The sequence below is a fragment of the Centroberyx affinis genome, unplaced genomic scaffold (genome assembly GCF_046629955.1).
Source record: "Centroberyx affinis isolate AG114_WGS23_722 - 3 ecotype Tasmania unplaced genomic scaffold, CSIRO-AGI_Caff_v1 ptg000127l_1, whole genome shotgun sequence".
NCBI classification, from domain to species: domain Eukaryota; kingdom Metazoa; phylum Chordata; class Actinopteri; order Beryciformes; family Berycidae; genus Centroberyx; species Centroberyx affinis.
The window spans coordinates 473,386-486,183 of record NW_027278828.1 but is presented as its reverse complement, the minus strand read 5'-3'; the positions used below and the strand labels follow the sequence as shown (position 1 = coordinate 486,183).

Genomic DNA, 12,798 nt, shown 5'->3' with positions numbered 1-12,798 from the left:
TTCTACCTCAAATATTACAAAATGATTTCAACAGGACACGGCTCGAGTTAACTGGTAACAACCTGTGTGATGTAGCCTTTATTATTTGCACAGCTAATGACAGGTGGTTGTGGACAAGTTGTCTGTCCACCAGTGTGCCAATATTCAGAGAGAGGAGAAATTATTAGTGCGGTTGGCCATTTCCCAGCAGCGAATCACTGCTCACCAGCCAATTGACATCATCTGGTTAAGAGCGACTTAAATGCTGATGTCCATTCCTCACCAACCACCCCCACAAAATTTGGCATTCATGGAGTATTGCCATGTTTTTTTTACTAGAGCCAGACAATTCCTCTACACCTGCCTATCATTAGCGGGGGTGTAGAGTAAAGAGTACCTGATTGGATCACCCAATATGTACACTATTTTATCTTTATTTAATCTTCATTATGATGGAAAATCTAAACAATTAACTTATACACACAAAAAAACCCCGCATTATTGAGAATAAGGACTGTATGTATCCTTAGGCAGCACATTTCTGATTTATAAAAAAAGCATCTACAGTATACACAGTATGTACAAACAAACCACACTTCATTTAACCCTTGAGCAAACAGGCTTATTTGTACACAAATCAAAGAGAATTAATTGGTTATTGCAAATGTAACATTAGAAAGTTAGAAAAATTTACATGGAAATACACTGATTCTTTTACAGTAGTTTAAAGGAATGGCGGAGAGTACCGTTCTTGTGTGTGGTTGTAGAAAGGAAATAATTTCAGTTCATTGAACCTTCATTGAGATGCTGAGGATGAGCCAAGCCTCAGAGCTCATTGTGGTCAAGTCCCTGGCGAGAGATCTTGTTGGTCAAGTCCTGCATGTGTTTCTTCATCTGAAATAAAGATAGAGATAATTAATATTCAATATAAACTGTCTCCCTTTTATGCCTCCTTCCATCTTCATCCAGGGTTTACACAAGGAATCTACAAAGACGGAAAAATCTGATATGTCAGAGCCATCTGTATGAGTGTTAATTACAGACAAACTCTAAAGCCTGCAGCACAGTTTGCACTGTAGTGGATGGGAAGACCATTCCTTAGTTTTAGAAGCAGTTAAAGACTAACGCGTTCTACCTTGGCAGTGACACCAAGGGTAATTGTTATTTGGTTTACTGCCAAATGTTTTGGGTGTTTTCGTAGACTTCCCATTAACTACAATACAAATTGTGCTGCAGGCTTTAGGATTTGTCTCCAATTAATGGCTATACACATGGCTCTGGCATATCTGAGTTTTCCTTCTTTTTAGTTTCCTTGGGTTTACCCTAATACTTTTAACATCTTTGGTAGCCAACCTATTCATTTCTGACTACCTAAATGAAAATAGAGAACATCAATACAAATACAAACAACATACAAACATCAATGCAAATAGTATTTTCTTGCATTAGGTTGAATCGAATAATGTGTTTTTCTTTGAGGTCCTGTATAGTTTTCAACAGCCTTTCGTTAATTACCACAAAAGCACAATATGAAACATACCATGCATTTCATATTGCAAGCAACTGCAGAAATGAGAAAGTCTGCTAATTTTCTATGATGAGAGAAACACTGGGTGTTGTTAACCTTCGACTCTTTGTTTCTTTGCATTGCATTTTCTAAGTGTTATAGCATTGCTGTATTCCCTGCCTATTAATGCGACACCTGGTGCTACAGCTAGCAATCAACCGGCCATCAGACAGTAGCTTGGTGATGTGGTTGTTGGCGGTGTGAATGTGGAATCAAAGCCAATCCATCGTCCTTCCATCCCCGTGTCCCTCCTTACCTTGTAGCCCATCTCCCTGGTCTTCTCAGAGAGTGTGTTGTACTTTTCCTGGTTCCTCTTGATGTGCTCCACGTCTCCTAAAGCCTCCACGTGTCGCAGCTTCTGGTGAGACAGCTCCAGCTGCTCCTGGTAGTGGCTGTGCTTCTCCACCTTGGTCTCAAAGTGACGCAACTCCTCCTAAATGGATGGATGGGTAAGAATGGGAACACACACAAAGAGATATATGAGTTCAGTTCACCTTCAATTACACGCACAACTGCACACTAAGAGAACGAAAGAGCTGATATGCATCTAAGGCAGCGACTAGAGAGACAAAGTATCACAGAGAAAATAATATTTGAACCTTTCTCTGTGATGCATCTGATCCTGCAGCCAGATATCTTTAAAGAAAATTCAGTTGTGCTCTGCAATCCTTTGTACATAGTACAAATGATGAAAGGAGCATGATAACAGGGAGAGGAGAGAGAGAGGAATACTTGGGAATTTCAAATGTATAATGCATAAAATTGGCTCATAATAAAATGAGCCCTATGCTTTATGGTTTACTTTGACCATACACAAGTAGCTACTGTACACAAGTAGTACATTACGAAAGTTAATATGCAGCTGTTATTAAAAGAACAAAAGATATTTATTTGGAGACAGAATATAGTACTACGATAAAACAAAAGTGTTATCTAAAGGAAAAATAATGGAAGCAGACATGTCCAAGAAAAATAGAGTCAATAGAGAGCGAGCTACCTTTAGAGAATCCAGCTCGTCGTCGCTCAGGTTGGCTCTCTTGGCAGACTCCCACAGTTCAATCACACGGGGTTCCCTGAACTCTACACAGCAAGAAGAGAGATGAGAGATATGAGAAAAGTCCAAACAGGCCAAAGAGACAGTTTGGAATCTTACCAATATTTTGCTAGTGCACGCTCAAGAAGGAGGGGGGGGGGGGGGGATGAAGAAAAACAGAGCGACGACAACTATTTATACTGTACAAAATAGGATTGAAGAATAGTAGGCATCGTAGCCAACTGCATGGGTCTAAATCCAGACTTTAGCTGTGCTGTCACAACTGCCTCTTCACTGTACAATGCCATAAACACTACAAAAGAGCACATGTAACAAAAACAGATTACGAGATGGGGAAATTAGGGAGGGAGAATAAGAGGGGGAGAGTAAGGACTGTTTATTCAAGAAGAGTTGGGACACGAGGGGAAGATGAGATGAGTGAAAAACAACATGGAGGGGCAGGGAGAGAGGGGAAGTGAAGGCCAATGTCCGCCAGATGCATTTTTGATCTGGCTTATAAACGTGGGTGTGTTGGACCCGACACAGAGCCATTTTTATAACTTTTGTTCTGTGTCCACCGGGCGCAGACTTGTGGGTGTATCAATCAATACACCCACATGTACACAATAAAGAAATAGAAAATCAATATATTAGACCTATAGGATCCCTTTATTTATTGCACCAAAATGTCAGTTTCACGATTGAAACCAATGAATGAATGTTGACAGCCTTTTCATCTTGTTGCTCTGTAGCCTAGATTGTTGTCTGTTTTATCAGCTCTGTGCCTATAATTGAATATATAAACTAACTTCTTTATTGTGCCAAAAGTTCAGTTCCCTGATTGAAGCCACTGACAAATACAAAATGTGAGGGACGAAAAGCAGATAAAATATACAGCCAGTGTGGTTGGTGCACGGGCCAGCTCACCCATAACATAAGTTAAACACAAAAAACACCACAATATAAACACCGCAAACAAACAAAAGCTTGGCTGTCGTTGCCCTGCTGCATCCACGCTCTGCTGCAGGTGGGCTTTACATCCACAACTCCAACGTGATGGGACCGCCGTGGAGCCGGAAAACACACACACGCCGCAGGCAGGGAACATCGGCCTTAAGAGAGTTGGTATGAGTCATCAGGAGGCGGCTCCCTTCATCTTAACTCCCCAACAGACTCCCACTGAAACTAGCACTACAGAGACTCCACACAAACTCTGCAATACACTACTAGACCAGAGGCAGCAGGATAGAACATGTTACTCATTATGTGTGTGTGTGTGTGTGTGTGTGTGTGTGTGTGTATACGTATGTGTGTGTGTGTGTGTGTGTGTGTGTGTGTGTGTGTGTGTGTGTGTGTGAGAGAGAGAGAGAGAGAGAGGCACTTACAGTGAAGAATTCAACCTTAAGAGAGTAACGAACGCTTTCTCTGGGCTAAATAACACAAGGACAAGCAATTTTAGAGCACTGAAGGCTGCAACACTGTGGGCTGCTTTAAATAGGCTCTTTCAAATAAATTTGAAAATGTTGACATCACACCCTTTTTACAGATACATTCAATTTGAAACTAAAAGTACTAAAAACATGTTAAGCCGTTGGCTGATCAGCAAACAAGAGATGTGATATAGCAGACGATAATTAGGATTATAAATCCCAGTGATTAAGCTGATGAGACGAGTGTGTGTGAGACTGAGACGCAGAGAGAGACAAAGTTTGTGTGAGTGTGTGTGTGTGTGTGTGTGTGTGTGTGTGTGTGCGCGCGCTCTCTCACCACTGTCTTCACTGAAGCCCTCGTGGCTGAGCTTACGGAGGCGCTCGAAGCCCTGGTTGAGGTCTCTCATTTTCTGCTTCAGCTCCGTGTGCTTCTGGTGCAGCACATGCTCCTTTGCTTCGCCCTCCAGGGGAGAGATCACATTCTTATGTATCTCTGTTGAGACAAACGGAGAGATGTTGAATAGGGGAGGAGAGGAGATGAGGAGGCAAGGTAGGAGACAAAGGGGGAGGGGGGCAAGCAAGGTGAGGGGAGGAGAGTAGAGGAAACAGGAGGAATGAGAGAAGAAAGCAAAGAGGATGGAGAGAAGTAAGGAAGAAAAGAATAAATTATAGAAACAGACAAAGAAAGGGAATATTCAACAAAGATAGTTTAATTATAACCATAAAATCACTGTACAAAGACACTGCCTTTTTCTTCAAATGTCACATTATTTCTTGTGTAATAACAACCACTGCGTTGCCTAGGAGACCATACTTATTGGTCAATGCATCGGGGAGGAATGGTTATGAAATGCTTGCCTATCTCAGCCTGGGTGAAGGTGGAGGTGAAAAGCAGGCAAAAGCCAACAGGACTGGAGCCACATTGACTCAGCGATAACAGCTGACATTTGGATCAAGAGAAATGAGACAGGACGATGGAGAAAGGAAGAGTGGGGAACCTAGACAGGCAATAAAAGGGCGGGTGGATGGAGATGGAGGTGGAGGTGGAGGGGGAGGGGGGTGGAGGGTGTACACAGAGGCTCCCCTCAAGGCAGCATGTGATTGGCTCTCTATTTAAATGCATCAGACAAGCAGAAAAATACCCCCGGCTTGTTCAGGAGAAACGCAGCACTACGGAACACTAACAGAAACGTCTGGCACAAAACAGCTGCAAAGTGTCAGCCACGTCCGAAGGAGACATGCTTATCCTCCATACTTATATCTGAAACACAGTAGGACCTGTCAGCTCGACTTTAACTCACAGCTAGATGTGATGTGACAAGCACTGATAGTGTGTGCAGTGGGTGGCAACATGTGTAGTGTGATAGCTTCCTACTTACTACCAAGACAGGATTTGGTTCACTGCCCAAAAAAAAAAAACACAGGGCACAGACAGTATTTTAGCCTTGATATAGAGTTTTTGGATGATTGACCTCTGCTACTATGGAATGGGTAATAGACAAGTGAGAGTGAAAGAGGTAAGCAGTTTTCCTTCACATTTATTTCTTTTGGAAGTTGCCCCCACAGCTAGAGAAATATAAATATATCCTCTGGCCTCACTGCATATCCCCCAGTTACAGCAAAATTTCCTGTATACTATCATTTAAATATCCAAATAATGCATAAACTTCAACACCTTCTGGAAGTGAAATGGGCCCAGGAGAAAACCTGGGTGTCAGAACCAGAACTATACCCAGTGCCCAGCAACAAACAAGTAAATAGGAATTGAGTCATGACAATAACCGACTTGGCCTTAGCTATAAAGTAAGGTGAGGTATGCTTCCTTGAGCCGACAAAGGAGAATAAGGGAAATTTTAGAGAACAAGGACACATCAGGGGAGAGAAGGACAAAACTTAATGGCTCTGAACTTGGCTCCAGAAAATACCGATAGAGCCAAGCAGAGGCGGCGTGACACGCAGAATAAAAGTGAGTGACTCATGCCGAGGGCTGTCAGGCGGCTCACCCTCAGTCCTGCTGACGGTATCCATAACAATATTGTACTCATGGATCTTGTCCTTATGGTGCTGGAACTCCCTCTTCAGGCTCAGCAACTCCTCGTTGGAGAACTTTCCTGAGCTCTTGGCCTGGTAGGGGAAAAGCCATTGGACAAATAGAGGCATCAGTCTCCCAGCTGGGTGAGACCACAATTAAACAGATGACTCTGTGGCAGGGTAAACAAAGGCTTACTGGTCTTTCAGACCTTGCCGCTTGGTATAGCACAACTCCTGACTAGATGCTTGTGGAGGATGGGGTAGCGCAAAAAACAATATTGCCTAGAGATTACCTACCTAGCTAGCCATCTGTTATGGGTTAGAAAATCTATAACCCCATGGACTGATGACCATAATATCCATTTCACACTGAATGACATATAGCTAGTGGTGTAGGTATAGAACATGCCTAGGCAACTAAATATATAACATCCACTGGTCATAAATCGCTAATCTCCACTTCATTTTTAAACATATCTGGTATGCCCACTTGGTTAGAAACATTATTACAGAGCTTTTCTACTCATTTTTCTACGTATACAACTTCAGACTTGTATGGTATAATTTGGCAAAAACTGAGGAGTGTGAATCTGTGCCTTAGTCACTGGCTGGTCGTGAGACGGGGAGGGTGCGTGGGCCCCAAAAATTGCATGAAGAACAGACAGAAAGGAGCTTGCACTCACAAACAAGAACAAAAACCTCCTCAAGCCGAGGTATCCTAATTCAAAAATGGGCTATTTATTTTCCATCTGGCAAAGTGCAAAAGTGCTGCAAGTGGTGCAAAATGTTTTAGAGATACCCCACCATCAGCGCAAAAAATTGGTTAAATAAGACACAGTATTACATAGAGGCCATTCACTCAATCCATGGGGAGTCATGGTGTGCATGTAGAAAATCCAGCGTGATTCACACTGCAGTAGGCGTTCCTCCTCATTGTGGTTCCTGCAGCCTGACAAGATGCTGTCAATTCATATGACTTTCAACTCAATTATGTGCAGTGGAGAACTGTTTAGCAAATAGCAGACTTATGATCATTCCTGTGGATAGCACCATGATGTTCATTGATACAGGTACACAGTTGTCTGCTGGTCTTAGCAATGTATTGTGGGACACAGACACAAGTTAGAAGGTATAAACATTATTCAAACTGCATGTGATGAACTTGTTGATGGAATACCGTTTAGTCACAGAACAGACTCGAAAACGTTTTGCACCACTTTTGCACTTTGTCACTCACTGTGTGTGAGTGTGAGCTCTTTTCTGTCTATTGTTCATGGTATAATTGAGGAAATTCTGATACCGCTAGATAAAGTTTTACTCAATTTTATTTCCCTTCCTGACTGGGTACCTAGCTTGTATTTTCTATTGGGCAGGCAAGGGTTTCATCACAAGACAATTTGACACTGTGAAAATTTGTAAATGCGCGGCACAAGCCTTGTGGAAATAACAGGTTTTAGAGACTTATCACGTCCTACGTAAAAACTGCATTAGAAGAACATCAGCACTGCTGAGTGAGAACCTTGCAATTTTTGTGTTGATATCATTACTTTATGTCCTAAGTAACAGGGTATTTTTTCATCCAACAGCAACAGGGCAGTCCTAAGAATCATACAAAAAGGATATTTTGATCTTTCTTTTTCTCCCTCCCTCTCTCTTCATCCCTCCTTTGCACATGTGCACAAGAACGGGCACACAGACACACAGACAGACGCACACACACACACACACACACACACACACACACACACACACACCTTGTTCCAAAGTTTGTCCAGCCTGGGGTCATCAAATGTGTCTCCCTCTTTGGTTTCGTGGTCCTTCAGGGAGTTGCTCTCCAATGGCCGTGTGTCCCTCTTCCCGTCCATCCCATACTTAGCCAGGATCACTAGATAACAGAATCACATCATGTCTTTTTTTTTTTTTTTTTTTTTTTTTACAAATGTTGACTCAAATGAATAAGTCTGTACAGACCTATTTCAGAGCAAGCTGTTTGGTAACCAAGAGAATCCAAAGAAACTTGTAAAGGGTTAAACAGCTGGATAAATGTGCTTATTCTATAACTCTTACTCTGATTACATCATTGAACCGAGACTACAATTATTATTTACCACTACACCAGAATTACCTAGGGGTCTACACTCCTTGACAGCAACTTCATCCCACTGATTCTTAAGTCACCACACATCCTTAAGCCTAGCGGTGTTATTACCCACCTCCTACTTCTCCCACAAAGACAGCTAAGGGAATAACATCTTCCATAATAAATGAGCTGGCGAAAACAAGCTGGACCAGCAGACAGACAAGACTTCATTTAGTCGAGCCAGCTGACGGTAGCTTATCAGAACAAAATAGTCAACTGTGCTTTTCTCTTGACATAAGTGGCACACAAGCAGGCCAAAGTCGATATGCCTGTAGGCCTTTTGTACACGCTGCCTCTTACCTAATATTTTTTATCCTCTAGCTCTAAATATTTTGCTCCCTGAAACAGCATTGGCTATTTAAATATGAGAGAGTGAGAGAGGAGGAAAGTGCTCTATCTTTTGCCCTCCCATACACTCACTTAATAGAACAACTGATTCAGCCCTAACTTGGTGAGGCCTGTGCATATGGGGTAAGCAAAAGACAAAAAGATGCTCTAAGTGCCAACAAAGTACCAGGACAACAATTCTAGTGGACTCTACTCCCAGGACAGATAAATTATGACGTTTCCACATGATTGACATCCCTGTTACTGAGGTGTGAAGAACTTGACAATTATGTTAAGAAGAAAGTACTGAGCAACACAATATACTTGAGGTCTTATTTGGACTGCTGCAATACAACACAAAGTTGGACTTAGCTCTTGAATATGTTTTGCCTATATAACTCCACTCCAATGAACCGTTCCTCTACCAGCTGATTCAGCACTGTCTTAAGACTGTAGTAACTCATCAACGTCACTCATTAACTAGTGAGACTTAATTAGGAGAGGGGGCTGGTTGAAAATCACCACAAACAGGGAACACTAGGGATTTAGCTGAGTGACTTAGAATGAGTGCAACAGTAGGATAAGCTTACATTCATAGAGCCACAAAATTGCAAGCAACAAAAATATAGAGTGAAAGGGCCTGAGCTTTAGTCCCCTTACAACATCCCAGTGACCATAGAAACTGAAACAGCATGTAAGACAGAAGTACTAGGAAAAGAAAAAAAGAACTAATGAGAGAGACAGAAAGTTTTTTGTGGGCAATTAGAGTACAAGAGAGGCGAGCGGATGTGATTCAGTGGGGAGAAGGGGACACGAGGCACTCCTTGAAAATATTAATATTCAGCCTACGAAGGAATGGGGAGTGACTCTGCTGTTTTGACTGGACATGGAAGGTCATTCGACCATCGGGGTGTCAGGAGGGAGGAGAGTTGCGACCGGGTGGAGTGATGACCAGACTGGCACAGGGAAGGGAGGGAGAGCCCAGCGGTTGGTGGTGGCAGAATGCAAAACAGGCTGGTGTGTATGGCAGGACATTGGCCTGGAGGTACTCGGATGCCTTCACAGCCTTGGACAGCCAGCACCATGGCTCTGAATTCAATGTTATCTTAACAAATCATCAGCAATACCCTTTGTGTTGATGAGAGATTGTATATCTTTGGTGACTCAGCCGGTGCAGTTTATAGCCGTCGGCTACTGTGCCATCCGAAGGACACAGAATTTCTTGTAAAAACTTTCTTGTCCAGAGCAATCTATTTCTTGGCATCAGTATTCCATGTATGTAATCCCAATAGAATGTTGTTTACCCTTTACCTTGAAATGTCAAGGAAGTAACACTGTGCACTGTTGTCAGTAATAACCATGTTACTACAGTAGATAGTAAACCCTATATAAATTGAGTTTGTTCTATCCTTATATTCTCCATCTCTTTTCTACTTTGATGGAGATATCACATGTGAATTAAACTCACCTCGAACCTGCAGTCTCCACTCTGCCTGTTCTTTATACCGCTGACATTACATGACAGCTCTATTGATGTTCCACCCTTGAAAGAACCTACATTTGCTTTTTCTACACCTTTAATCTGCCAGCAAGTTGCTGTTTCCCCCTCATAAAAAGGGAAGCCTCTGGGTACGATGTGCAAGACAAAGAGAATATCTGAAGAATCCTGCATTTTCTTCTAGGGAGACATTAATACCACTTTTCCACTGCTGATAGAGATTCTGAGTACTAAAACCTTAAGAATCGACTGATGCCAAGTAGCTACTGATCTATTCAATTACTTGTATTTTGCAATGTCCACTTATACCATTAGCTTGTGATCAATGGCCAAAAATGACTAAAAATCTGTTTTTTTATCCACTAGAGAGATTTAAAAACCCGTCTGTGAAAAATGCAGAATTTCAAGTGGATTTCTGAAATGCTACAATTGACTGGTTTTCTTGGGGAAATCCTCAAATGATACCCTCTTTTAGCCTGGTAGCAGCTTGATTTTTGATACCAGTATTGATATTTAGTATATCCACACAGGTGCTTCTGATGAAATCACTGTGGCCTACATCCCAAGCATCATTACTTGTCAAAACCATAAGAATTTCAGCAGAAGGTAATGATAGCAAAGGTCGCTGATTGGACCCTTGCGGCAGAATCTACAGGGAATTCAGGGTGAAGTGAGGACACAGTTGTGATCAGCCATGAGAGATCGCCTCACCATTGAAGTTGCGTCGGAGCTGGGCCTCTTTCTCCCCGTTTTCATCCAGCCCCTCCACCTTCACCTTCTTCCACTGCAGCTCATCCTTCTCCTGGATCTTCAGGTCACTGTGCAGCTCGGCCTGCCGCACCGGGGACAACTGCATCTAACGGGCCAATTAGAGGAGACAACGTGACGCAAGTTAGACCGAGGGAGAGTGAAGTAAAATAAGATAAGATAAGATATACTTTATTGTCCCGCAGGGAAACTTGTCTTGGGCTCCAAGCCACTGCATCACACAACACAGTTGTCAACAACATCACAATGCACATGCACGCAAGTACATAGATCATACAAGTGTGCAAGTTTGAAGAGAGAGAAGGGTGAGCAGGTGAGGAAAGACAGACGGGGAAGGGCGAGTGACACAGTGACCGAGTAGACATATGACAGCTGCAGTGCGGCTTTGGAAGTCTGAAGTCTGAGTTTGATTAGTGATGACGGAAAATCTGAGTTCAGGAATCAACCCCACCCCCCTTTTTCCTTTTAAACCTTTACCCAGGTTAAGTAGACTGAGCATTTGCGCTTGCCTTTTTTTTTTTTTACAGCAACACCCTGATTCACATTCATCCTGTTCTACAAATTCCCACCTGGGAGCTGCCCAGTACAGCCACAACCTTCTACTGTTGGCCACTGAGCTCTACTGGGGCAGTTGGGGGTTCAGTGGCTCGCTCATGGGCACTTTGGCAGTGGTTGTTGAGGGAGAGGAGAACTTTACTCATTCACTTCCCAGTCAATCTGGGGAAACAACCGGGCACATTTGTGTGTATATGCCATTCCATCTTCACACCTGATATTGTGAATAGCTAATGATGCAACATGCACATCCACTTCACTGCATTCTTAACACATTCAACGGTTGTAATTACTTGGTCTATTATCTTATACTCTGTATTTGTCTTAGGCCCTACTCTTATTCATATCCTATTCTCTGCTGGTGCTGCTGACCCAATTTCCAATTTTGCATAACCCCGGGGCACCTACAGTATTTTGGAACAACTGAGCTCCACTCCAGCGTAGCTAACACACTCGTGCAGTTTCTCTCAGATACTTACCCTGATAGCTTTCTCCCACACCTGGTTCAGTTTGGCTATCCTGAATTCCACCGTCTTCCCATCGCTACCGGTCTGCTTGGCCTCGTTCACTTCCCGCGAGTATTTCCCAGCCATTGCGCCCACGCCGAGACACAGCACAGCGACAAAACACTGCAGCTTCATTTTAAAGGTGACAACACACGCCCGACAATGGCAAAAATACCGAAAATATACTGAACAATCACAAAAACACTCGGCAGTGGTTTCTCTTGTTGTTGCTCGCTCGAGTACCAGCAGTCATGTGTTCAAAGGGGAGGGCACTTCCTTGATATTTGCATTATGGGACATGTAGTTTCGAATTCGGGCGCTCCAAATGTTGCGGATGGGTTAGGGTTAGGATTCGAACGCATTTGAACTACGATTCCAGGAATGCAGCTCAACGTCGTTCCCTAGCAACGGAGGCTGCAAAGATTCTGAGCAAATAGGATGCGTCCACGCGTTGGGAATGACTGGAAATAGGATGCGTCCACGCGTTGGGAATGACTGGATGTTGTTCCCAGCAATGTCCCAGAATGAACACACACACACATGCACGCACCTTTTGGGGATTAAGCAAGTATGTCACCAAATGAGTGATCCTTCATTAACACACACTTTAACTTTTTTAACATCTTATATTCTTATAATTAGATGTTTATGCGTTTAGATGCTTTGGAAATACTGCTCATTGGACATTCATGCCAATATAGAGAATTTAATTGAGTGACAGAGACAGACAGATAGAGAGAGAGAGAGAGAGAGAGAGGTGACACAACCATGGAGCACATACAGTCACATGACCTGGGACTGACAATGTGTCCTTCTGGACAGTTTGGTAGCGAAAAAAAATCTGGTGCAAAATATTTGGCCATTTGGTAATTTCTCCACATGCTTTGTATGCAAGTCCAACAAATTTGTTACATTTTAATGAATGGGACAAACATCCAACAGAGCGATTCTACGCACCATATTG

General features: G+C 42.9%; 1 protein-coding gene across 1 annotated transcript; it reads right to left on the bottom strand.

The window, feature by feature from the left end:
• Positions 1–34: 34 nt before the first annotated feature.
• Positions 35–12,069, bottom strand: lrpap1 (low density lipoprotein receptor-related protein associated protein 1). The gene is made up of 8 exons (XM_071529682.1): positions 11,808–12,069; positions 10,717–10,861; positions 7,795–7,925; positions 6,013–6,133; positions 4,347–4,502; positions 2,544–2,626; positions 1,803–1,979; positions 35–873 (listed from the first exon to the last, which is right to left on the bottom strand). Exons 1-8 carry the CDS (start codon positions 11,967–11,969, stop codon positions 805–807), a joined length of 1,044 nt encoding a protein of 347 aa, XP_071385783.1. The 5' UTR covers positions 11,970–12,069; the 3' UTR covers positions 35–804.
• Positions 12,070–12,798: the final 729 nt, after the last annotated feature.

What these genes read in the sequence shown, in the direction of transcription:
- lrpap1 (XM_071529682.1), bottom strand. Translation starts at nt 11,969, where the DNA reads ATGAAGCTGCAGTGTTTTGTCGCTGTGCTGTGTCTCGGCGTGGGCGCA. An exon ending in TGTGGGAGAAAGCTATCAGG is followed by an intron (nt 10,862 to 11,807) that starts GTAAGTATCTGA and finishes TTGGCCCGTTAG; the next exon opens with ATGCAGTTGTCCCCGGTGCG. An exon ending in ACGAGCTGGATTCTCTAAAG is followed by an intron (nt 1,980 to 2,543) that starts GTAGCTCGCTCT and finishes CCATCCATTTAG; the next exon opens with GAGGAGTTGCGTCACTTTGA.